The sequence below is a fragment of the Budorcas taxicolor genome, chromosome 7 (genome assembly GCF_023091745.1).
Source record: "Budorcas taxicolor isolate Tak-1 chromosome 7, Takin1.1, whole genome shotgun sequence".
Classification (NCBI taxonomy): Eukaryota; Metazoa; Chordata; class Mammalia; order Artiodactyla; family Bovidae; genus Budorcas; species Budorcas taxicolor.
In genome coordinates this window covers 17,045,905-17,071,419 of record NC_068916.1, presented here as the reverse complement: position 1 = coordinate 17,071,419, position 25,515 = coordinate 17,045,905, and the positions used below count along the sequence as shown (strand labels likewise).

Below are 25,515 nucleotides of genomic sequence, written 5' to 3'. Positions count from 1 at the left end.
ATTGAACCTGTGGCCCCCTGCAGTGGAAGCAAGGAATCCTAATCACTGTACTGCCAGGGAATTCCCAGATTTCCTGTTCTGATCGCCTGACACCCTTCCGGTGCCTCATCACTTTACCTGGCCCTCCTGAGACCTCTTTACACCATCCATTCTCTCCATGCCCTGCCCTGTCCAAACCCAGGGGAGTCAGCACCCCCCAGGGGCTGTGTGTTCAGCCCTGGAATGTGCAGTCCCACAGGACCCCCAGTGCTCTCACTGGCCTTGGCCCCCTGGACCACACATCCTGACTCCACCTCCCCTGTCAGAACACCCCTGTGGCTCTGGTCTCTGAGCTCTTCCAGGAAAAATGTGTCAGGGTCTGTCCATCCCTCCTGGCAGGGCAGCCAGAGCCTGGAGGATGTGCCACCCGCGCAGCCCCCCTGCCCCTCAACCCCACTCTGGTGGCTCTCCTAGGGCTCAAGGGCACAACTGGCTTCTGCCAGAGGCTGGAACTTCTAGAACAGCTGCAGGCACTCAGGTGATGGGGTGGGGGAGACACACACACACACACACACACACACACACACGGTCACGTGATCAGGGTGGGGTTGGGGCATTGCTCTGCCCCCTCTACAGTGAGAAGTGACCCTCAGGCCAGTCCTGCCCACACGGGCCAAGGGGAGAAGCTAGGTCCTGAGGAGACCCAGAGGAACCGTCAGCACCCACCGCCCCTCCTCTGTCACAGGTGTCCCCCCAGTGGGCACTCCTCAAAGGTTGGTCTAGGATGGAGTGAGCTGGGGTGGAGCTGACATCGAGCAAGGTGACAGCTGAGGAGGAGGCCAGGTGGGCGGTAGAATGTCAGCAGTGAACCCCAACCTGGGGTCTGAGAACGGGGAGCAGTAGACACAGCCCACCCCTTCACACCCTCAGGTCTTAGGGCTGGCAGTCCTAGTGCCGGGGAGTCTAACTGCCTACCCCCCAGCCTTTCCTCCCTGCCTCGGGGCGGCAGGAAGAGTGTCCACCCAACCACACCCTCACCCACCCTAGGACCACGGTGGGCTCTGCTCTGTCCTGGGCGGGGGCCGAGCCATGGCGACGGGCGCCTGCAGTGAGACCCCAGCTCAGGAGCACCGCCTGGCAGAGAAAAAGAAGACAAAGGCGCAGCGGCAGGTTTCTGTACAGGAAGTTCGAATTATACATTTTAGTAACCGGGCGAGAGAAACGAGGCATCCGGGCAACAATGCAGGGGCCACAGGGAGAATAAGAGATCGAGAGCTAGGGTTTGGCGTAAATCTTACAAAGTGTATAAAGAATCTGTGTTTCTCTACAATAACAAAAAACCAAAGGCTACAAGAGCGGTTGTATATACAAAACACGGAGATATTGCTTCACTTGCAAACAGGTTCCTGACCAGACGGGGAGACAAAACAGAAAGGGGGGCACGGGATGGGGTGAAGGCTGGAGAGCGCGCTGCGTGCAAAAAGGAGGGGAAGGTGGGGAGAGGGTCTTCTCCCAGCATAAATCTACAGGCAGGAGCTTGAGTCGCGCACGCGCGAGAGAGGTTGAAGGCGTGCGCGGTGCCGGCTGTGCGTGGGCGAGCAGGAGGTTGAGAGCCAAGTGTCCGCCTGCCCAGCCCCCGGCGCCTTGCTCGTCCGGCTGAATCAGCCAGGAGTGGGGTTCAGGGTGGCAACCCCCCAGAGCGAGAGGGCGGCGATCGCTCCCCCGAGGCTGCTGTGGAAAACTGGAGGAGCCTGCTGCTCATCCCCCTGGCCTCTGGCCCGCGCCTTCCTCTTACCACCCTCCCCGCCCCGCAGAGATGAGAGGCCCACTGGAACCCAAGGAGAGCAGGTGCAGCAGCCAGGGGCTCCTAGCTTTCCTTGGTCTGGTTCTTCGTGCGGAGCTCGAGGGGAGGGCGGGAGCCAGTCATAGAAGGGCGGGAGGGTGGGGGCGGGGCAATGAGGGGGGCGGAGGGCCGGGACGTGCACGCACGCTCAGAACAGGCGCGGGGCGGTCACAGGTTCTGGCAGCACTGCAGCTTGTTGGGTTTCTGTCCGTCGGTGGTGGGCGGCACGCTGATGTCCACAACGTTGTTTCCGGGGGACTCGTCGTGTGCTGCGCGGTCCGCAATCTGCTTCTGTGACACGATGCGATAGATCTCTATGGGGTCGGGGGAGGGAAGCACCGGGTGAGGCCGCAGTACTCTTCTGGATGTCACCTCCTCCAGGCAACCCTCCGGATGCTGAGTTGGAATCGGTCCCAAAGGCTCCCACTGTGCCCTGGGCGCCCGTAATGGGCTCCCGGAGGTTCCCCCCAATCCCCAAGGCTGTGTACCCGGGAACAGAAGGACCCACACCTGTCTGCACATGTACCTCCCAGCCAGGGCCACTCGGTTCTGTAAGATCAGAGGCCTTCTTTTCCGAAGGAGAAATTTCCAGAAGCCCGGGGGCTCCGAGTCCCTGAGGCCACATGCCTCCCCAACCGACCCTGCAGGCTGTTCTCTAGTGAAGCTACCCAGGGCCCACCTGCAGGAGGGTCCCCGTGCTCTGAGTGACAGTACGGGTGGGACCTGGCCTCACGCTGTGGAGCAGGCCCTGTCTGTCCCCATGTCCAGACTGCACAGTGGTTTTCATGAAGGAAGGTTTGGGGCTGTGCTCTGCAGCATGTGACCCAGGTGGCTGGGCCCTGCTCATGCCCACCCTCTGAGACCCCAGCTGGGCCCTGTGACCACCTGTGAGGATGTTCTTAAACGCTTCCTCCACGTTGGTGGAATCCAGGGCTGAGGTCTCAATGAAGGACAAGTTGTTCTTTTCTGGAAGAGAGGATATGGCCCAGGTGAGTCAGCTGCTGGGGGTGGGGTGGGGGGCACCCCTACCCTCTCCTGGGGACCCTGCCTGCCTGCCCACTCACCTGGTCCAGGAGATGAAGGTCGGGGGCCAAAGGGGTAGGACTGGATACTTACCCTCAGGGAGGGGAGGCTGGCTCTGTGGCCACAGGCACAGAAGACGCAGCCGGTGTGGGCCAGCTGCCTTGCCTGCCTTCCAGATGCTTCTCTGACATCTCAGTCAGAGTCCCGCTCTCAGGAGCATGGCCCCTCGAGGCCCTGGCCAGAGCAGATGACCCAGCGTGACCCGCTAGCTGCCCTCTGGCCACCCCTTCAGGTCTGGCGGGCACTCACCTGCAAAGGCGCGGGCCTCGTCCGTGGGCACAGCTCGCAGGTGGCGCAGGTCGCTCTTGTTGCCCACCAGCATGATGACGATGTTGCTGTCAGCATGGTCCCGCAGCTCCTTCAGCCAGCGCTCCACGTTCTCATACGTCAGGTGCTTGGCAATGTCATATACCAGCAGGGCGCCCACTGCGCCACGGTAGTACCTTTGAGGATGGAGGGGCGGGGCCAGGCGTGAGCTGAGCCAGTGCCTGAGGGGGCCTCCAGGGCTCCATGGGCAGCAGCTCCTTGGCCTGAGGGGTGACCAACGTGGCCTCGAGAGACAGGCATGTGTCCTGAGGCCCCAGCTCCACCCCCCAGATTCAGTTCAGGAATGGGGAGGCTGAGGAGGGAGTTGGGAGTCTAGAGTCAGAAGACACTCCTTGGGTCAACCAGTAAAAGGAGAAGACCACCACACAGGGAAGGGGAAGAAGCTCTAATGCCTGCTGTGGCCTGGCCTGTCCGGGGCACCAAGCAGACAGATGGACAGGCATTCAGTCCAAGAGATCAAGGAGCGGAGGAGAGGACCTGGCCTCAGGGAAGGGAATCCAGGAGGCAGCAAGTGGCTGATGCAAGTTGGAAGGGTCAGGGAAGAGGCAGCCTGAGGGGATCATGATGGCCACCGGGAGGCTAGGATGGAGTGGGACATGGTGAGCACTGGTAGGGGGCACTGGTGGGGGGCTGGGCGGGCTGAGAGACAGGCTGAGGCGCAGGCAGAGGGGAGTGGCCCAGGCCAAGACCGACGATGACAGCCCTCACCATGCAGCCAGTGCCCAGCAACATGGCAATACCTCAACAGGACCCAGGGGTCAGAGGGGCTGTGGGGCGTGCCCACCTGGGGGTCACAGCATGGCCAAGACTGGGCACCAGCCTTCTAGCGGGACCACAGCTCCCAGGGATCTTGTCCCTCCACCCTGGGCCTCCTGCTCTCGGGGTTGTGTTCACGATCCCCCTCTCCCCTGGCCCCGCTGCTCACGCCGAGGTGATGGCGCGGTAGCGCTCCTGGCCAGCGGTGTCCCAGATCTGCGCCTTGATGGTCTTGCCGTCCACCTGGATGCTGCGGGTGGCAAATTCCACACCGATGGTGCTCTTGCTCTCCAGGTTGAACTCGTTGCGGGTGAAGCGGGACAGCAGGTTGCTCTTCCCCACGCCCGAGTCCCCGATGAGCACCACTGTGGGGAGGAGTGGGGAGGGGCGGGGAGGGGCACGAGTGAGGCTCCCTGGGCCAGAAGCGGGCAGTGCCCCAGAGCCGAGACCCCACATGCATCCCACATCCACCCACATGGCCTTCACAGCGGCCTTCAGGGTGCTGCAGACGCATGACAGAGTCAGACGGAGCGGAGTCAGTGCTGTCGTGGGCCCCTAGCCCAACACGAATAGGGTCGATCAGAGCAGGGCTGCCCCAGATGGGACCCAGGCACTGGGCAGAAGGCAGCTTGGGGAGTCGCAAACCTCAACAGTCCCAAACTTCCCTGGTGACCTGGGAGGTCAGGGCATGCCTGAGAAAGCCTCAGGACTGGGTGACCTTTCGCAGGTCACTTAACCTTTCTGGGCTGCCTTTTCCACAGGAAGACAGTGACAGGAGCATCTCAGGGACGGGGTCACGGGGATGCCTGGGATCAGACCTCAGCCAACATCTCGTACACTAGGACAGGTTTGCGGGGTGGGGCGGGGGTCAGATCATCCTGCAGGCAGTCCGGAACAAGAGCCTGCCTGAGCCGTGAACGCAGAGCAGGGCAGAAAATGGGTGAGTCTCTCTCCACTCATCCCTATATCGTGCTACCTGTCCCCACCTGTGGAAGCCCTGCCCCTGGGGGCCCAGCCGCTCCAGGCTCTGGGCTGGAAAGGCCAGGAGGGGCTGCGCTCAGACCCAGAACACAGTCCCGGGGACTCCTGTCAGTGTGTGCACGGTGTGTGCGCAGTGCAGAAGAAATAGCGTCTCTTTCTAGATGCTCCAGTTGGAAACCACAGGGACGCCCAAGCGTTGGTCTTAGGCTCTGGCACCCGAGGGGCTGCGGACATGGTCGGTTGCTCAAGGCCCCAGCGAATTTTTTCCTTGATGAGAAATTTTATGTGTGTGTGCGCCCAGATTCCTGCTGCTTCTTACCGCTTTGCTGCTCCCGGACCCCAGACAAGAACTTCCATGTATATTCTCAGCTTCGACGAACAGGCTGTTTTTCTCTAAGCCGCCAGAGGGCGCCTGTGAGCACCCGGAGTGGGTTCCCCCCACCCCCCACCCCCTCATAGGGCTCCCACCTCCAAAGTCCGGAGCCCAAGGGGCCCTGCATGACCTGCCCCGTGCCCTCCCTGCCCTCACCTCCTCTCTTTTTCCCCCTCACTCACTCTGTTCCAGACACGTGGGCCTCCTCGCGACACTACCCTTTACCTGGAAGGTTCTTCCCCAAGTACCCACCGGGTTCCTGCTCTCCTCTGTGTGGCCCCTCAGGTGGCACTTGATCAAGGAATCCAAACCCTGCCATTCTCCTAAAACGTCACTCCCCAGTCCCCTTTCCTGCCTTTCCTCCATAGCTTCCAACCCACCACACTCGCCAGTTTTCATTTAATGATTTTTTTTGTCACTCTGCCTCGAGGGCAGCCATCTTGGACAGTCTGGCTTCCTGTTGTATCCCCAGGACCTGGCGCGGTGCCAGCGCACAGGACACTGCTGATTAATACCTATTGGATGAACAAATACCAAAGGGGCTGGCGGAGCTTCCCAAGCCCACCTCTCCCCCACTGGGAGATGCCCAGGTCACCATCCTTGGGCTCTAAGTAAGGAGGGGTAGGCCAGGCAGCTCCCAGGACTCTACGCTCTCTGGACTGGCCGCATTAGAGGCAATAACAAAAAGAACAAGAAGAATGTTCTGTGCAGAGAAAGCTCTTGATGTGCCGTCACCTCACATATACATCACATGACCCATTTTACAGATGAGAAACTGAGGTGCAGACAGGGGCAGCCACTTGTGTGGGTCCATCCAGTTGAAGAGCGGTTCAGCAGGATGTGAACCCAGGATTCCTAAGTACAGGGTTGAGCTCTGGGGTCTGGGTTTAGCCTCCTCCTCTCCCACTATCTGGGGTATCCTGACCTCCTACAGTAGCTGGCAAACTCCTATTCATCCTTCAAACCCCCTGGGTTCAGGCACTCCTCTCAAACTACCACGTGGCCAAGCCATTGATGACAATGCCAATGTCCTCTCCTGACACCACGGGCACTGGACACAAGAATGCCAAGTTGACTTCAGAGAATGGTGGAAAGAGGTCCGTGAACATGGGCCTGAGAGCCAAGGACTCCCAGCCAGGCCAGTGGGGCCACAACTGGACTGACTGTGGGCCCACTGTTCATGCCCCCAACCCCTGACCTCCTTCCCATGGTGGTGGCATGAATCTGGCCAAAGCCAAGAAGGTTTGCACACAGTGCTCATGTCCTCAGGAACAGAACAGGAAATGAGGAAGAGGGTCTCTTTGGGCCCAGCCCTGTATTCCCCCTACCCTCTCACTGTCTTCCCAGCCCTGTCCATCTGTCCAGCCTGGGGGTCCCATTCGCCACATGGGGTCTGCTCTGGCCCAGCCAACAATCTCTTGAGCCTCACAGGCCAGGCCCAGCCCTAAGGGCTTTGTTATAGAGTTCGCCGGGCCACCCCAGGGACAGACGCTCACATGATCATGCATAGTTGGGGATGCTTAACCCAGAATGACCAAGTCCCCTGGCCCAAGGTCACGCCGTGAGAACAGTGGAGGCCAGAGCCACACAACGGCCACCAGCCACAGCCGAGACAAATGGCCCGGAAGCCAGGGCTGCCCCCTAGGTCCCTGGCACGCGGTGCTCAGTGCAGAACTGGCTGGTGAGGCAGTGGCCAGGCCAGTCCTGTGTGTAGGCTGTGGAATGAGGATGGCATTGTCCAAAGTACAAGTCATCTGTTGTCTCAGGGAAAGAAAGAGCCCTTGAGGACATGGCCCCCAGCATTTCCCCAGAAGTTGGTGGCATCACTGGCCGGGACACAGTCCCCCAGGGCACACCACTTGGCTGGCCAAGCAGGCAAGCCCCGCTGGCAAAAACAAAGAGCTGGCACCTCTTGGAAACCCTTGGTCCCCTGCCCTGCCCCAGGACAGTGCAGCACATCCCAAGTCTGACACTCAGGCCACTGAGTGGCCACCAGGGGCGCTGACCCCCCCACTCCAGGTCGATCAGGGGTCACAGATGCTCCTCCTGGGGCCACAGATGCTCCCACTGTGGACCTCACCGCCTGGTCCATCAGAGGAGAGGTCAGGGGAACCCCTGGGGAATTGAGGGCAGGCTGGGGAAATGGCCTCTGGCTGAAAAGGATAAAATGTTAGCAGGATAAAAGTGAGGATCTATAATTAGATACAAATAAATAAACTCACTTCTGGGGGTGGGAGGGATGAGCCCTGAGGAAAAGGAGAAGCATGTGGGAAAACCCCCAGGGGGATCTGTTGGCCTTGACCGGGAGGACAGGGGAGCTAACCTGTGATGTGCCTGCCAGAAAAGCACACTGGTGCTGGGAGGGCTGGGCAGAGGGCAGCCAGTGTCCTGAGTGAGCAGTGTGGCCCCTCCATGCCCAGGGCAGGGCCAGAGAAAGGTGTCTGAAGCCTGGGGGAGTCTGGGCACAGGATGGGGGATGGGAGGATCACAAACCCCTCCACTCCAGAAGGGCTCCCCCCACCAGGGGGCAGGGCGGGGGAGCTGTGTGGTGACAAAGTGGATCCTTGTCAACCCTTCCGGCACAGCTATGTCTGGACACCTCTCTACTGCCCACGCCTGACCCTCTGCAGGCCACGGGGTCGCAGGAGGGCCTGTGGGGGCAGCGTATTCGCGTTTCTGTCTACTCGCGAAATTTATGGCCAGTGATGCGATGGTGGCAGCTCACCTGCCTGGTGTCTTCCTTCTTTATTTCCCAGAGTCAGAATTTCCTTTTCCTATTTAACTGAGTGGATTCAGAGACAAATATTAAAAGATAATTGGCGGGGGGTGGGGGTCCTTCCCTGGTGGCTCAGTGGTAAAGAACTGCCTGCCAGTGTAGGAGACACAGGTTCAACCCCTGGTCCAGGATGATCCCTCATGCCACAGGGCAGCTAAGCCTGTGTGCCACAATTATTGAGCCTGGGAGCCGAAACTACTGAAGCACACATGCCCTAGTGTCTATGCTCTGCAACAAGAGAAGCCATAGCAATGAGAAGCCCACAGAAAGTAGCCCCCGCTTGCCACAACAAGAGAAAAGTCTGCACAGCAACAAAGACCTAGCACAGCCAAAAATAAATAATAGAGGGTCAAAAAATAATAGAGAGGTCCTCTGACAAGGCATTAAGTGTGAAGGTGAGGTCTCAGATGACCAGACTGGGAACCGCTGACCTTGTGGGTTAGATTGTCACTTCTGACCCAGTTCAAGGTCAGCAGGGCACCTGCTGGGGCGCAGGGGGAGAGGGCAGTGGGGCAGGCAGGCATTGCCCCCTGGGGCCAGTTGTCCCTGAAGTATTTCCAGAAAGAGGACTCAGGAGATGGGTCCTGGGAAGCGCACAGCCCAGTTCCAGTGCCCCTGACCCAGTAACTGTACTTCTGGGAACAGACTTCAAGGAAATAAACCACAGGACAAAAATGACTCGTGCAAACACTTGGAGCTGGATTATTTACAACAGCAAACGGTTGTGTTCCGAGTGGGCCTGGAATTAGCTCTCAAGGGTGGCCAATGTCAGCTGGGGAGCCCAGCTCAGTGGCACAGGACCTGATCAAAGCCGAGATTGGCACAGAATGCTCTGGAAAGTCAGTGACCCCTAAACCAGCCCTGCAAATAACAAGTGAGGAAGGACCACAGAAACACTGGGAGGGGGAATTTCCCTGGTGGTCCAGTGGCTAAGACGCCATGCTCCCAATGCAAGGGGGCCAGGGTTTGATCCTTGGTCAGGGTACTAGATCCCACATGCCGCAACTAAGTCCTGATGCAGCCAAATAAATAATATTTAAAAAAGAAAAGAGACCCTGGGAGGAACACCCCCTGCCCAGGCCTGCCCCAGCAGTTACACATGCAGATGGGGGCCAGTCAGCACCTGGGGAGCAGCCCCCTGGAGTAGGCTGGGTAGACATAGGCACCATCTGCTGCAGGACTGGCATCCAGGCCACCTGTCACCCACCCTCAAAGCCCTGACAGAGTGTCCATTCTCGCCTCTAAAGTGAGACCCCCCAGGGCTCAGTCAGCACCTGAGCCCAATGCCTGCCGACCACAGAGCCTCACCTGCTGGCAACCTATGAGCTTGCAAGCAGCACCTGGAGCCCACAATGCTGTGTGACAGAGTGGCACAGGGACTCCCTCTGCCCAGAAACCGTTCACCACTGGAGATCCCACTTTCTACATCCCCAAGGTCCCCAGAACCCCAGACTCAACCGGCGATGATACCACAGACACATAGTGACGAACACACTACATTCACAGCCATGACCAAGCTCCCCCAATGAGGCAAAGATGCCAAAGGCTGGCATGGGAGGTAGCATGGCAAGGGTGTCCTGAGTGGGCCTGGAGTTAGCTCTCAAGGGTGGCCAATGTCTGCCAGAGAGCACAGCTCAGCGGCACAGGACCTGGCCAAAGCTTAGGTTGGCACAGAAGGCTCTGGAAAGTCAGTGACCCCGAAGCCAGCCCAGCAATGGCTGCCTGACCTGCCCACCTCTTACTTGAGGCTCCTAGAGCCCTCTGTTCCCTGGCCAAGAAAGATCCTTCGGTAGGCTGGAGGAGGAGGTCTGACAACCCCACTCAGATCTGACAACCCCAGATACACTGCCTAAGTGGTCTGGGTTCAAATCCTGCTCCAGCACGTAAACTGTGCCTGTTTCCAGGTTCGTAAAGAGAAAGACTGGATAATACAATACCGACCTCACAGGGTGGTGGCGAGGGCTTCAATGAATTCACGTGTGTAAAGTGCTTAGAAAAGTGCAGGTACTTGGAGAGTGCTCTTAAGAGTTCTAAGAGTTAACCATTAGGTCTGGGTTTAGCACACAGTCCCTGACTCCCGGCACCTCCCCCAACTCAGGTGCCCCTCAACGCATTTCCGACTCCACTTCCCAATCCAGGGTCCACTGCCCCCACACGCACACCTTGACCCCCATTGTTCGCCCCTACCTTCCCGGGCAACCTACAGATGCACGGCCACTAATCAAAACAGGCCCCTCCCACTCGGTGAGAGCACCGCCCCCATTCGCCCAGCCCATTTCTTGGACACGCCCACCACATCCTAGCACCGCCTCTAACGGCCCCGCCCCCATCACGAAGGGAGCTTTCCACTCAGCCCGGCCCGCCAAATGCTGGGGCGGCCCCGCCTCTCTGAAGGCACCGCCCATAACGGCCTCTCCCACTGCCCGGGGCCCCACCCCCTCTGGGCCCTAGCCCCGCCTCGGCGCATCCCGGGCCCCCAAGCCTCTCTGGGCAGCCGGCCTCGCATGGCCGCGCACCCTGGCCCGAACTTGACCAAGACCGGCCTTCACTGGCTTTCCCGGCTGCCCGGCCTGCCGAACCCCAAGCTTCGGGCTCCGGCCTAGGCCCAGGGGCCTGAAGCGCAGCCTCAGCTCCTGCCTACTACCGCCCGCTTGCCCGTCTGTGCCCCACCGACCGCACCTTTGAATAGGTAGTCGTACTCGTCGTCCCGGGTCCCCATTGTCCTGGCGCTTCCGGCGGGATCGGCGACTCCGCAGCCCCACCACAAACACCCGACGGGGGCGGAGCCGGCGCCGCGCCGAGCGGCGGCCGAATGGCCAATCAACGGTGGGTGGTGTGGCGACCGGCACCCAGGGCAGCCAATAAGAGACGGAAGCAGAGCCTCCGGGGTGGGCGCCTCCGGAGACCCACCTTCTTCGCCCTCGGTCTCCTGGAGAAAGGCGGAAGGAATGCGGACCTTTCCGAAGTGACAGCTTCACCAGCCTATCAGAAGCGAGTTCTGGAAGGCGGGGCGGAAGACTGGAAGAATGGAACGGATTGACGGGGCGAGTAGCCAATGAGAGGTTTGATTCTGATAGTACCGGGCCATCAGAGGACCTGTCCGGGAAGGGAAATGGGGCTACGTCCAGGTAGTGCTACGCTATTTAACGTCCCGATGACGTCATAGGTCAATGCGCGCTGCTCTGCGGTACGCCCACTCCCACCCTCGCTGCCCGGGTAAATGACAGCTCCTGGCATCTGCGTGTGGACCTTTTCTTCTTAGAGGTCCCCTTCTTTCTGGGTTGCAGTTTCCATCCCTGCAGTGGCCTCAGTTTCCTCACTCTATATAACAGGGAAGAAACCTTAGGGAATCTTGGAGTATAACTAGATCATTTACCTAAACAGATACTTAATCTACCACCCACCGTCAGTCATTGGGTCTTTGTTTAACAAATATTTATAAATCCTTACTGGATGTCAGAATCCCTCTGCCAAGCGGGAGACGCAGGTTTGAGTCTGGAGAAGGAAATGGCAACCCACTCTAGTATTCTTGCCTGAAGAATCCCATGAACACAGGAGCCTGGTGGGCTACAGTCCATAGGGTCGCAAAGAGTCGGACACGACTGAGTGACTAAACAACATGTGGGATGTCAGACACTCTCCCCTTCTCTGTCTCTTTATCCTGCTTTATTCCCCATCTCCTCCCCCGTAAGGAGGATTTATTTATCTTCCCTTGACATTAAAGTATGTATTTCCCTCTCAATCCTGTTAATAAACAAAATTCAACTGAGTAAATGTGAAGATCTTATTGCCCTTATTAAAAGATTCATGAATCAAGCAGCATCTCATCTATGAAACAGAGATAATTCCCAGATGGTGGGGTGTTCAGTAACTCAGTTGTGTCCAACTCTTTGCTATCCCATGGGCTGCAGCACCCCAGGCTTCCCTGTCCTTCACCATCTCCCAGAGTTTGCTCAAAATCATGTCCATTGAGTCAGTGATGCCATCCAACTATCGCATCCTCTGTTGCCCCCTTCTCCTCCTGCCTTCAATCTTTCCCCGCATCAGTGTCTTTTTCAATGAGCTGACTCTTCAAATCAGGTGGCCAAAGTATTGGAGCTTCAGCTTCAGCATCAGTCCTTCCAATGAGTATTGAGGGTTGTTTTCCTTTAGAATTGTACAAAATGGAAGACTTTTATAGAAAATAAGGTGGAACAAAGAAGTCATGCACAACAGAAAAATGAAAGACTTCAGGTGAGGCCAGATTTCGATTGGCTGAGTTGTGGTGTTTCCATTGGCTGGGCAGAAAGAAAGTCTTCTTTTCTCCCACTTTAGTAAAGTAGTAGCAGTTTCTGTTTGGGAGCGTAAGGTGCCTCTCTTCTGGTTGGGGTCTATAACTGATGTCTTCCTGTTTGGGGTAATTGAAGAGTGGCAGGCCATAAGAGCTCCCTCTGCAAGCCTTTTTAACTCCTTTTTTTTTTTTTTTAATTTGCCTGTGCTGGGTCTTAGTTGCCACATGCAAGATCTTTTAGTTGAGTCATGGAGGCTCTTAGTTGCAGCATGTGGAATCTAGTTTTCCTGACCAGGGATCGAACCTGGGCCCCCTGCATTGGGAATGTGGGGTCTTAGCCACTGGATCACCAAGGAAGTCCCTCTGATGCCAATTTTAGTTGAGGTTTCCTGTTTCTAATTTTCACAAATCTAATAACATATTTAGTTTCTGTCCCCCACCAACAGAGCATCAATCCTGTGAGGGCAGGGACTGTGTCTGTGGCCATCACTGCTTTGTCACAGCTAGTGCACAATAAATGGCTGATTAATGATAGTGTACATATAGGGGCTTCCCAGGTGGCACAGTGAAGAATTTGTCTACGTTGCAGGAGATGCAGGAGACTTGGGTTTGATCCCTGGGCCAGGAAGATCCCTGGAGGAGGAAATGGCAACCCGATCCAGTATTGCTGCCTGGAAAATTCTATAGACAGAGGAGCCTGGTGGGCAGGCTATGGGGTTCCAACAAGTCAGACACAACTGAGCATGCAGGCGCCAGTGCAAGCATAGAACTCATGTGCTAATTATAGTAATTATTATAATTGCCTCCTGGACCTCATCCTTGGGATGTTCACCAGGCATCCCAAACACAAATTTGACCTCTTTTCCCATATTCTCTCCTCCTCCTGTGACTCCATCCCCCCCGCCACTCCCATCATCAAAGCCAGAGGTTGTGAACTCCTCTCTTTTTCTCATCCTTTATTCCCCTGCCCCTCTCTCCCATCACCTCCCTCAGTTGCCTTACTCTGCCCCTCCTCCCTCCTAAATTTCTGACCACTTGGCACCCTCTCCTCTGCTGCTGCCCCCGTCCCAGCCCTGTCACCACTCCCCGGACCTGTGTAAGTTCCTGCTCCCAAAATTCCCTGCTCTGTGCTCACCTCACACAGTCTATTCTTTGCATAGGAGTCAGAGTCTTTCTTCCTTCCTTTTCAAATTGAAGTATAATTGATTCACAATGGGATTCCCTGGTGGCTCAGATGGTAAAGAATCCACCTGCAGTGCCGGAGACCTGGGTTTGATCCCTGGGTCGAGAAGATCCCCTGGAGAAGGAAATGGCAGTCCACTCCAGTATTCTTGCCTGGGAAATCCCCATGGACAGAGGAGACTGATGGGCTACAGTTCATGGTGTTGCAGAGCCAGACATGATTGAACCGACTAACGCTTTCACTTTCACTTGATTTACAATGTTCTGTTACTTTCAGGTATATAGCAAAGTGATTCATGTAAATATATATGAATATATATTCATATAAATAGATATCTCAGATTATTTTCCATTATAGGCTATTGCAAAATATTGAATATAGTTCCTGTAGTGTACAATACAGAGAAGGCAATGGCACCCAACTCCAGTACTCTTGCCTGGAAAATCCCATGGATGGAGGAGCCTGGTAGGCTGCAGTCCATGGGGTCGCGAAGAGTCGGACACTACTGAGCAACTTCCCTTTCACTTTTCACTTTCACGCATTGGAGAAGGAAATGGCAACCTACTCCAGTGTTCTTGCCTGGAGAATCCCAGGGACGGGGGAGCCTGGTGGGCTGCCGTCTATGGGGTCACACAGAGTCGGACATGACTGAAGCAACTTAGCAGCAGCAGCAGCAGCAGTGTACAATAGGCCCTTGTTGGTTACCTATTTTATATTTCAGTTCAGTTCAGTCGCTCAGTCATGTCCGACTCTTTGCAACCCCATGAATTGCAGCACTCCAGGCCTCCCTGTCCATCACCAACTCCCGGCGTTCACTCAAACTCACGTCCATCGAGTTGGTGATGCCATCCAGCCATCTCATCCTCTGTCGTCCCCTCCTCCTCCTGCCCCCAATCCTTCCCAGCATCAGAGTCTTTTCCAATGAGTCAACTCTTCGCATGAGGTGGCCAAAGTGTTGGAGTTTCAGCTTTAGCATCATTCCTTCCAAAGAACACCCAGGACTGATCTCCTTCAGAATGGACTGGTTGGATCTCCTTGCAGTCCAAGGGACTCTCAAGAGTCTTCTCCAACACCACAGTTCAAAAGCATCAGTTCTGCAGCATTCAGCTTTCTTCACAGTCCAACTCTCACATCCATACATGACCACTGGAAAAACCATAGCGTTGACTAGACGGACCTTTGTTGGCAAAGTAATGTCTCTGCTTTTGAATATGCTATCTAGGTTGGTCATAACTTTCCTTCCAAGGAGTAAGCGTCTTTTCATTTCATGGCTGCAATCACCATCTGCAGTGATTTTGGAGCCCCCCAAAATAAAGTCTGACGCTGTTTCCACTGTTTCCCCATCTATTTCCCATGAAGTAATGGGACCAGATGCCATGATCTTCGTTTTCTGAATGTTGAGCTTTAAGCCAACTTTTCCATTCTCCTCTTTCACTTTCATCAAGAGGCTTTTTAGTTCCTCTTCACTTTCTGCCATAAGGGTGATGTCATCTGCATATCTGAGGTTATTGATATTTCTCCCGGCAGTCTTGAGTCCAGTTTGTGCTTCTTCCAGCCCAGCATTTCTCATGATGTACTCTGCATATAAGTTAAATAAGCAGGGTGACACTATACAGCCTTGACATACTCCTGTGTATATTGGAGCAGGAAATGGCAACCCACTCCAGTGTTCTTGCCTGGAGAATCCCAGGGACAGAGGAGTCTGGTGGGCTGCCGTCTATGGGGTTGCACAGAGTCGGACACGACTGAAGTGACTTAGCAGCAGTGGCGGCAGCGGCAGTGTGTATATGGGGCTTCCCAGGTGGCACTAGTGGTAAGGAACCTGCCTGCCCATGCAGGAGATGCAAGAGACATAGGCTTGATCCCTGGGTTTGGTTCGTAGGTTGGGAAGATACCCTGGAGGTCGAAATGCCAGTCTCTTGCCTGGTGAATGGATCCCATGGACAGAAGAGCCTAGTGGGCTACAGTCCCTGGGGCCGCAGAGAGTCAGACACGAACTGAAGCAGCTTAACACGTGCACACACATACTGAGAAAGTCGTACCTTTTTTTTTTTCAGTTCTTTAAGTTAATTCTTTATTGAAGTATAGTTGATTTACAGTGTGTTAATTTCAGGTGTATAGTAGAGTGATTCATATATATATAATATATATTCAATTATATAGAGAAACATTTTTCAGAAATTTAACAATATTTATTTTTATTTATTTGGTTGTGCCAGGTCTTAGTTGCGCCAGGAGTGATCTTCAGTCTTCATTGCGGCATCTTTAGTAGCGGCATGTGGGATCTAGTTCCCGGAGCAGGGATTGAACCCGAGCCCAGAACACTGAGAGCTCAGAGTCTATTTAATTTTGGCCGATCCACGAAGGCTGGGGGATCTTAGTTCCCTGAAACCAGAAATTTAATCTGCACTCTTGGCAGTGAAAGCACAGACTTCTAACCGCTGGACAGTCAGGGAAGTCCCTCTAACTGGAATTTGAAAGCATCGGCATTGTTTTTTCACCGAGCTTAGTTTTCCTAACCTGTTTATAGCAAGTGATATGGGTTTTCCACATGCTGTAGAGATATGCCTCTACTAATTTAAAAACTGGGTCAACAAGTCCCTGTATGCCTGGGAGTGTGTCGTCTGGCTTAATTATTAACAACACACCCCCCCTTTCACTCTCGACAGTGTCTCCGTTTGGACCATCAATTATAACAGAGTCTCTGGACCCTTATCTGTAATGGGAATACACGCATGGTGCTGAGACAAATCTTTTACAAATTTATTTATTTAAAAAATTTATTTACTTTAATTCATTTGGCCGAGCCAGGTCATAGTTGTGGCAGTGAGGGTCTCTGATCTTTGCTGTGGCACATGGGGTCTTTTGTTGCGACATGTGAGATCTAGCTCCCTGACCGGGGTGGAACCTGTGTCCCCTGCATTGGGAGCGTGGAGTCTTAGCCACTGGACTGCCAGGGAAGTCCCCAGGCGGGGATCTTTCTGTTGACTAGAATGTCCCAAGCACTTGGGACAGGGCTTGGCCTTTAGTAGGTGCTTAAGAAATATTAGTTGAATTTATGTGTGTGTGTGTGTGCACGTGCCCGTGCGCTAAGTCACTTCAGTCATGTCTGCCTCTTTTGTGACTGCATGGACTGTAGCCCGCCAGGCTCCTCTGTCCATGGGGTTTCTCCAGGCAAGAATACTGGAGTGGGTTGCCATGCTCTCCTCCAGGGGACCCTCCCGACCCAGGGATCGAAGAACCTGTGCCTCATGTCTCCTGCACTGGCAGGCGTGTTCTTTACCCCTAGTGCCACCTTTGAAGCCCATATAATATACATATATACATATACTACATACATACACACACACATATATTGTTTCTTTTTATTCACCCCTTCTCACCACCCTATATGTATATATTTTAAAGCTAATTTAAAGGAAAACTTTTGCAGACATAGCCAAAAGTGGGAAGAGTTTACACAAAACTCTGTGTTAATGTAACAGGGTAGAGGGAATTCCCTGGCAGTTCAGTGGTTAGAACTCTGAGCTCTCACTGAGGTCGTGGGTTCAATCCCTGGTAGGAGAACTAAGATCCTAAAAGTTGCAAGGCAAGGCAAAAAAAGAAAAGTAACACAGTAGAGATGGGCTGTGCAAGATGGTGGCCGTTGGCCACTGTGGCTGCTGAGCCCTTAAATATGGTCGATCCAAATGGAAATGTGCCGTAAATGTGAAATCTATACCGGATTCAGAAGACTCAGTACAAGAAGCCACATCAAGTATCTCAGTAACTTTTATATTGACCACATGTTTAAACTGCAATATTTTGGATATATCGGGTTCAATCAAGTACACTCCTAAATAAATTTTTATACTTTCTTTCTTATATATATATATATATATATTTTTTTTTTTTTGGCCCATGCCACAAGGCATGTAGGATCTTATTTCCAGACCATGGATCAAACCTGTACCCCCTGCAGTGGAAGCTCAGAGTCTTAACCACTGGACCACCAGGGGAGCCCCCTACTTTGTTTCTTTTTAAACTTTAGCTGTTTTTATTTCCTTTTTCTTTATTTTGCTTTTTAAAAAATGTGACCACTAGAAAGAAAATAACATTAAATATGCAGCTCACATCCCTATTTCTCTCATGTGGCCAGACACTAAAAGGTTATCAAGATTCATGTGCATAAGTATGATCAGGAAGAGCATCTAACTTTTTCTATTGCCTGCTTCCAGAAGGACCAAATGAGGGTTTTGCTTTGTACCTCTGAAAATGAACATGAGATCTCCGTGATGAAACCATAAGTGAAGGAAGTTGAAAGCAGATGTTGGAGATGGTGGGGATAACTAGCATTGTCCTCAAGAGCCCTGAGTGTTCACCCTCCACCCTGTGAGCCTGTTTATGCAGACTCTGAAAACTGTCCACTTTGAAAAACAAACCAAAGGACATAAAAGAACGAAATGTTTTGAAGTTGCTTTTATTCCGAGAATTCTGTGGGCTCCACCCAGACACCGTTGGCGCCAGCTGACTCAGAGCACCCAGGCACCACAATACGGTGAGGGTGCCTAGGCCTACGGGAAGCCCTGGTCCTCCAGCCAGTCAATGTGACTGAATCCACTGGCCATCGAGGGCCGGCCTGGCTGCCCCACCCCCGCGTGGTCCCCTCTGCATCCCCTGCTCCTTGGGCAGGTGAGGAGCGGGCTTCAATGCCCCTCTGTCCCACGTTTTCGGGGTCTGTGCCCTGCAGCCCTACAGGCTTGTTCTCCTCAGAGGGCATTTCCTACAGCCTCCCCTACTCATCAAGGGGACCTCTCCAGTCATGAGCATCTTCTCTTTCCTCGAGGCTCCAGACAGCCCTCGCCTGGAGCCCCTGCCCAGGCAGGGAGTGGCCACATGTGGACAAGAGTCACTGTCCTCTGGGGGCCTGAGACCAGGCCCCAGAGAGGAGGCTAGGAGGCCGCTTGGGCTGCTGTGGGCTGTACCAGGATGGAGGTGGCCTGCAGTGGGTAGTAGCGGCCCCTCCAGGTCTTCCAGAAGATGCCCTTCTTACGCTGCTGCCGCTGCCGCGGAATGGAGTGGAAATACTGGCCATTCAGGTTGGAGTGACTGCAGGTGCCGAACCACCAGCCACCTGCCGAGGTCAGAGAAAAGGGGACACGGTCAAGCCTGTGGGTCCTTGGGTCTCCGGTGAGGCTGAGGTGGGGAGGGGGCTGGGTGTTGGCTATCACCCGCTTTAGATGAGAGAACTTTGGCAGTGGTTGTCAGACTGTTCTTAGGAACCCCAGCTTGTGACAAAGGCACCTCCGGGGCTCAGGGCACCTCCCCACCCCATCCTGGTAACTGCAGCTTTCACATCTGTGGCCCTGGTGAGTTACTTCTCCACACTTGCCACATGGTGAACACTTATTAAAGCCTTTCTATGACTGTCCTGTGTTTCACTAGCTTGTATCACATTGAACCACGTGAAATTAATCACTATTCCATCCTTCTTCCCAAGAAGGAAATGGCAACCCACTCCAGTGTTCCTGCCTGAGAAATCCCATGGACAGAGGAGCCTGGCGGGCTATAGTCCTCAGAGTCACAAAGAGTTGGACATGACTCAGTGACTAAACAACAAACAACCATCCTTCTGCGACCCACCACAAGTCAGTTTCATCTGTTTCATTTCATAGGTCATGGGCTCTGCCTTCAATTTGTCTTGGTGGCTAGCCTGTGGCCAAGTCATCTCATTGTATTAATATTTTCATAGCAATCATGTGGTGTGGGCAGGGTGGTTATACCTCTTCTTTTTTCCTGGCCTTAACATGCAGGATCCTAGTTCCCTGACCTAGGATTGAACCCATGTCCCCTACAGTGGAAGCTCAGATCCCCAACCATTGGACCACCAGGGAAGTCTCTATACCCATTTTAAAGATGGGGAAAATGAAGGGGGGGGGTGCGTTGTCAGTTGCCTAAGGGTCCACAGCAAGTAAGGAGAAGGGGGGCACAGAAATAAGGACTTCCCTGGTGGTCCAGTGGTTAAGACTCTGCGCTCCCAATGCAGGGGGCACGGGTTTGATTTCTGGTCAGGGAACTAGATCCCACATGCCTCAACTAAGACCTGGCGCAGCCGCAAAAAAGAACAGTGGCATGGAAACAGATGGGGTTGAAGGCGGGGCAGGGATGCAGAAAAGCTGTGTGGAGAAGGGCAAGATGGGGAGGGACAGGGCTTGCTCACCAGAGAGGCTCCTGGCACAGTTCTTGTCTCCACGGAGGTCGTGGTCCTGGTCCCAAGTGGAGAAGGGGAGGGAGAGGCCACTGGGTGAGAAGGTGGTGGCGCCCAGTTTGCTGGCCACCAGTGGCGTGAGCTGCAGGCTGTAGGCAGTGTCTTCACCCCCCAGGTGGATGGGGAACTGCAAGGACTCGGCATTGCCCTCCCAGTCCTGCAGCTGCACAGCCAGGCGGCTGCCACGGTCCCCGAGGATGCGATGCACCTTCTCCAGGCCCAGCCAGAACTCACCTGCCATGGGAGAGCCCAATCCATGAAGAGGACCCGCAGACCTGTAGCCCCCTCCTCCCCGCTGTGCCTCTGGCCTGCAGGAAACACCTACCTTGGGGGTCTCCGAAGCCATCTTTGTAGGCTTCCCAGGGCTGGTTAAAGTCCACGGAGCCATCCTGACGCCTCTGAATTACAGTCCAGCCTCCATCTGCCCAGAAAAGTGCGAGGTCATCAGGAGGATTCTTCTTACGAGGGATCCTGCTTCCCCTGTTTGGCTCCCTAAATCCCAAAGCACCTCTAAACCCAGGGAGAGCAGTTCCTCTCACCCACCCCAGCAGGATGGCAGGAAGACTGGCAAAGAAAGAAGGTGAGCTGGCCAGTAAGCTGGGGGTTCTGCCTAGATCTTTGTCCCAGGACCCAGCAGAGAAGGAGGAAGTGGGGAATAAGAAGTGGCTGCGCTTGACGGAAAGACAACCAGGCCCGTGATATTCGGGGTACCTGGGGGCCCTACCTGAGGTCATCTTGCAGTTAACCAGGAAAGGCGGGGATCCCTGGGGCTGGATCTGGAACAATCCACTTTCCCTCTCTCCATCTTCAAACAGCTCCTGGCAGTCCCTGGGCAGTCCTGAAGGGCAGACAAAAGATGGGGGGCATTGAAACAAGAGAGCCATCCTAGGGGAGTCTCAGGAAACAGGCATGTCTGGGGGCTAGGCAGCCGGTGACAGGGGCAGCAGGGGGCACTCCTCAGCTCACCATGCCCCCTTCCACTTGCCTAAGGTTGTCCATGACTCCCCAGGACCAGCCAGACCCACCCCCCCTCCCGCCCTGAACGCCCATCCTCCGGCCACACAGCCTTCCTGGTAGCACACACGCTCTGGGCACAGGGCCTTTGAACATGCTAGTATTCTGCCTAGGACCTCTTCCCTCATGCAGTTCTCTGCCTCATATTAAAAGTCCCGGCTTCTGGAAAGGATGATGTCTCTGACACCCATCCCTCCCCTCTCCCCCCACATCCTGTTGCAATAAATAGGGAAAAAAGAGGAATGAGTTTTTTTCTTTCCCTTTCCTGAGAACAAAGAAGATAAAGAGAACAGTGATCAGGCCTGACCATTCCTAGTTGTTTCCTTTTTCTTACTTTAACTGCTCCTAACTCTGCATGTCTGTAACGAAGCTTGCTCTTCGGCCTTTCTGGGGTTTACCCTTACAACACCCTTCCCCTTGTAGTTACACACTGGGAAGAAGACCACAGAGCCACCGAACAGCCAGACTCAATTACTGAGTTACCAACACCAGTCTATGACTGTCTTAGAAACGATGCAAGAGGAAGAAATCAAGATCCAATCACCTTTGTTCCTCATCACCGATCCCTGGCTGTGAGCCTTTGCCTTATATAAGGCCCGAGACTCATCATGGGGGTTGAGGGGGGTGGGGCACAGTTCTTGAGGCATGAGCCTACTGTGCTTCCCTTTTTGCTGGCTGAGAATTAAAGCCACCTTTCTATTTCCTCCAAACTCTGTCTCCGTATCTTTCTTCTTCGGCTTCAGTGGGCAGAGAAGGCCAAGATTTTGGCCATCAGTAGCCCGAGACCAGGCTGAGGGCCACTGAGGACTTCCTACTCCCAAGCACTGGGGCCATCTGTGATCTCTCCACAACTTTCCATACTGTATGAGGTCCCTGAGGTCAGGGATGAGGAATGGCTCTCTGCCCACCATCTGGCACTGGCTGATGCCAGCCCACAGCAGATGCTTAATAAAGATGCCATGAAAGAATGATTGAAGGAGCTGGACCAGAGTGGGGGTGGGGCCAGAACAGAGAGAAACAGGAAGGGGCTCTGCTTCCTCCAGCCATGGGTGAGCATCAGGCCTGTATAGGGTTTGGGGGGCACCACAGGGGCCCCACCCGGGGTCACGGGCATCTGAGAGGGAGAAGGAAGGATTGAAGAGTGAAGGAGGGAGGGACTGAGGGATGGCTTGGGCATGTCTGCAGACAGGGGAAGTCCCTGGCCCCCACCCCAGCAGGAAAAGCAGGGGAAAGGTTGAAGGGGGAAGGGAAGGCTCAGGTTGTGGGGTGAACACGTTGCGCTGTGGGGGTGGGGGCGGGGGCAGAGTGGCTGGTGACATTTCCCGGCCCCTCAGGCAGCTCCCCTTTCGCCTACTTTCCTCTCTCCAATCGCAACAGGCAGCTGGCCAAACCACCACTGTGGCTTCCATTAGCACCAGCTGTTTGTCTCCTCAGCTCTGACCTTTCTCCGGCTTGGCAGGGCTGAGCCTGGAGTCCCCCAACCTACACATGACGCCCCTCCCCCATCACATTCCTGAGGTGGGACCTTTGCCTGCCGGCCCCTCCCAGAAGCCTCTCACGGCAGGGCTACCATTTGGGAGGGTGTAGCAGACCCTTCCCCTTTCCGGTGGGGGAGGTTGCGGGACCAGAGGTGGGAGAGCCCTCAAGACCAGAGGGCTGGAAGCCAGCAACCAGCCCGAGGGCGGGTGTGAAGAGGGGGATTCGAACTTTCACCCAGTTGGCTGTAGACTGCTGCAGATGCCAATGGGGGTGGGGGGTGGGGTAGGAGGACCACGGGGAAGCCAGCCAGGTCTGGAGCTGTGAACTTAGGGTGGGACAGAGACACTGGGGAGCTGGGAGCCAGGGTCAGACACCTACAGAGATGCTGGTTTGGAGATCTGGGGTGCTCTGGGGCACACACAATAAAGGATCTAGAACTTGTAGGAGTCGGGGCAGGGTGAGAAGGGGCAATCAGCGACTTCCAGGTCAATAGAGGGATGAGAGCCAGGCAAGGTGCGTGGATCAAGGGCCCCAGACTTGTTAAGAGATGCAAGAGTGAGTGGTATGAATGGCCGGGGAGATGGGGGTTCCCTGCCTTAGTCTCCCTTCCCAGATCCACACTCTAAAATGAGGGGGCAGACTTCCCTGGCCGGCCTGTGGTTAAGACTCTGCTTCCAGTGCATGGGGCATGAGTTCAATCCCTGGTCAGGGAACTAGGATCCCACATGCCAAGCGATGCAGAAAAAAAAAAAAAAAAACACTTGGTGTCCCCAAACATCAGAACATTCCCCTCCCCAGCAACCATTCTCTTTTAACCCAAGGAGGGCTCCAGTCTCCCAAACTAGCACTCTTTTGTACACCATCCCACCCTCCTGCAAGGGTCCAACCCTCAGGAAGGTGTCTCTGAGCCATACCAGCCCTTTCCCCACACCCTTGCAGCTCAACCCCCTCTTGGACTCACTTTCCCAACCCCCTGCTCCAGTTAGTGGCTCTCAAGGCTTTGGGAAAATCCCACTGACTTTCTGGGAAGAAGGGTTTGAGGGGAGCCCAGAGAGGAAGGGTAAGGGCTGAAGAGGGGGATGTCCTGGTCACCCCTTCACCAGAGACCTGTCACCCCACGAGGATGCACAGCCAGAGCCTCTCTCTTTCTCAGTAAGGTGGACCCGACAAGGAGAGGGGAAAGAATGGTAAGTCGGGCAGTGAGGGTGGGGGTGGGGGGGAGTTTGCTAGAGACCAGCAAAAGGTTGGACACTCACTGTGCAGGCGGCTGATATTGTGAGCTGGGCCAGCAAGCTGGGCCATCTTGGGCAGCCTCTTCCTCCTGGCAGGCTTGGCCATCTCGTGGCCCAGGTGCCTGGGGGCCAGGTGATCCATCTGGGACAGGACCGGGAGGAGGATGTCAGGTCTGGCTGGTTCAGGCTGCTCAACCTGCCTGGCTCCACAGCCAGACCCGCAGGGTCCACCTTGAACCTCCCTCCCCATCTGGAGCAAGCACTGGCACCTGGCTCTGCAGATTCTGGATTCGCAGGTGCTGCTTCTCCAAGTGCCGCTGCTGCTGGGCCACCTTCTGGAAGAGCTGCTGGATCCTGCTGTTCTGAGCCTCCAGCTGAGCCTGGGGAGAGTGTAAAAGTCTGGTGAGGATCCGGGCTTCTGTCACCACCTTCTCCATTCATCCGCTGATCCTGCTTCCAACTCTCTATCCTTTGAGGCTGGGGCAGAAGAGCCCAGGCTTCCCTGTTGGCTCAGTGGTAAAGAATTCGCCTGTCCATGCAGGAGATGCAGAAGCGTGTTCGATCCCTGGAGATCCCCTGGAGGAGGAAATGGCAACCCACTCCAGTGTTCTTGCCTGGAGAATCCCATGGACAGAGGAGCCTGGAGGGCTCCAGTCCTGTGCTATGCATAATCGCTCACTTGTGTCCGACTCTTTGCGACCCCATGGACTGTAGCCTGCCAGGCTTCTCTGACCATGGGGATTCTCCAGGCAAGAATAACAGAGAGGGTTGTCATGCCCTGCTCCAAGGTATCTTCCCAACCCAGGGATCGAACCCAGGGTCTCCTGCATTGAGGCGGGTTCTTTACCGTCGGAGCCACCAGGGAAGCTCGTTACAGTCCATGGAGTCGCAAAAGAGCCGGATATCACGGAGCGACTGAGCATGCAGGCAAAAGGGAGAGACCAGGGTATTCGGGATGCGCCCCTTCTTGTTCACTCCCTTCCAGGGCAGTAGCGTATATGTACCTTCAAGCTGCGGAGGGTTTCCGGGGAGGCGTCGCCGCCGCCGGGAGTGACCAGATTGGCCTGGGCGCGCGGAGGCGCGGCGGACCCCTCAGGATCCTTGCAGGCGGCCCCACACGCGCCCAGACGCCGTTCCAGCTCGCCCAGCTGCCCACGGGTGCGCTCCACGTGTTCGCGCAGCCCGTGGCCGAGCTGCAAGAGGCCGTGCGCCAGCACGTTCACCTCGTCCCAGGAGGCAAAGCGCGGCGTCTCGGGAGGCTCCGGGCGGCCCTGAGCGCTCAGCAGCCCGGCGGTAGCGGCGCACAGCATCAGGGCTGCTCCGGCTGTCGGCGCACAGCGCATCCTTCCTGGTGGTTCAGGCTTCGGAACACGGAGATTCGGGGACGCAGGAGTGAGGGGGCGCCAGAGAGACTCTGGGGTCGAGGTGCGAGGGCTGGAAACCCGAGGGCCCTGGCGAAGGACTCGCTTCGGTGCAGAAGCCGGAGGAAAGACGAATGACAGCCCCCGGCCCTCGGCTTGCTGTCTCCGTGCGACGCCCTCTGTTATAAGCGCTGCGCGCGCGAAGAAGGAGGAGCCTGGAAGGCGGGGCGCGTGAAGTTCCGGGGGCGGGGAGTGGGGGCCGGGGTTGGGGTTCAGTACGCTGGAAGCAGGGTAGTTATGCCGGGTCTGGGGCGCCGTGGGAGGTGCAAAAGTCTGGCTTCTCTCACCAGGCCCTGATGTGCGTTTTCTGTCGTGCCTTCTCTACTGACCATGGCAGACGTGACTTCCTCTCCCCGCGGTCCCCTTCCAGGCACCGGAATTCCGAGCCCCCACCCCAGCCACGTTCAGTGGGGAAACGGCGCCGGCAGGAACGGCATGCCCGGCAGCATTCCTGACCCCCACTCTCCAAGTCAAGAGCTAGAGAAGAAGGTTCTGGTATGTTGAGTCCAGCAGGACCAGGCAGGAAGCCCGGAAGCACGCAAACATCCCCT

At 55.5% G+C, this 25,515-nt stretch overlaps 2 protein-coding genes across 2 annotated transcripts; both read right to left on the bottom strand.

The window, feature by feature from the left end:
- Positions 1-1,150: 1,150 nt before the first annotated feature.
- On the bottom strand, positions 1,151-10,939 carry RAB11B (RAB11B, member RAS oncogene family). The gene is made up of 5 exons (XM_052642503.1): positions 10,798-10,939; positions 4,158-4,353; positions 3,155-3,348; positions 2,708-2,788; positions 1,151-2,136 (listed from the first exon to the last, which is right to left on the bottom strand). The coding sequence occupies exons 1-5, from the start codon at positions 10,835-10,837 to the stop codon at positions 1,991-1,993; spliced, it is 657 nt and encodes a 218-aa protein (XP_052498463.1). The 5' UTR covers positions 10,838-10,939; the 3' UTR covers positions 1,151-1,990.
- Positions 10,940-18,026: 7,087 nt separating this feature from the next.
- Positions 18,027-25,047, bottom strand: ANGPTL4 (angiopoietin like 4). Its single transcript, XM_052643639.1, has 7 exons — positions 24,548-25,047; positions 23,813-23,923; positions 23,568-23,685; positions 20,543-20,656; positions 20,144-20,239; positions 19,771-20,052; positions 18,027-18,684 (listed from the first exon to the last, which is right to left on the bottom strand). Exons 1-7 carry the CDS (start codon positions 24,884-24,886, stop codon positions 18,503-18,505), a joined length of 1,242 nt encoding a protein of 413 aa, XP_052499599.1. The 5' UTR covers positions 24,887-25,047; the 3' UTR covers positions 18,027-18,502.
- Positions 25,048-25,515: the final 468 nt, after the last annotated feature.

Coding starts and splice junctions, on each gene's coding strand:
- RAB11B (XM_052642503.1), bottom strand. CDS start 10,837: ATGGGGACCCGGGACGACGAGTACGACTACCTATTCAAAG. Junction 2,789..3,154: donor CGAGGCCCGCGCCTTTGCAG/GTGAGTGCCCGC, acceptor CCTCTCTTCCAG/AAAAGAACAACTTGTCCTTC. Junction 2,137..2,707: donor GTTTAAGAACATCCTCACAG/GTGGTCACAGGG, acceptor CCGACCCCATAG/AGATCTATCGCATCGTGTCA.
- ANGPTL4 (XM_052643639.1), bottom strand. CDS start 24,886: ATGCGCTGTGCGCCGACAGCCGGAGCAGCCCTGATGCTGTGCGCCGCT. Junction 20,240..20,542: donor TAACTGCAAGATGACCTCAG/GTAGGGCCCCCA, acceptor TTTTCTGGGCAG/ATGGAGGCTGGACTGTAATT. Junction 18,685..19,770: donor CTGTGCCAGGAGCCTCTCTG/GTGAGCAAGCCC, acceptor TGACCTCGGCAG/GTGGCTGGTGGTTCGGCACC.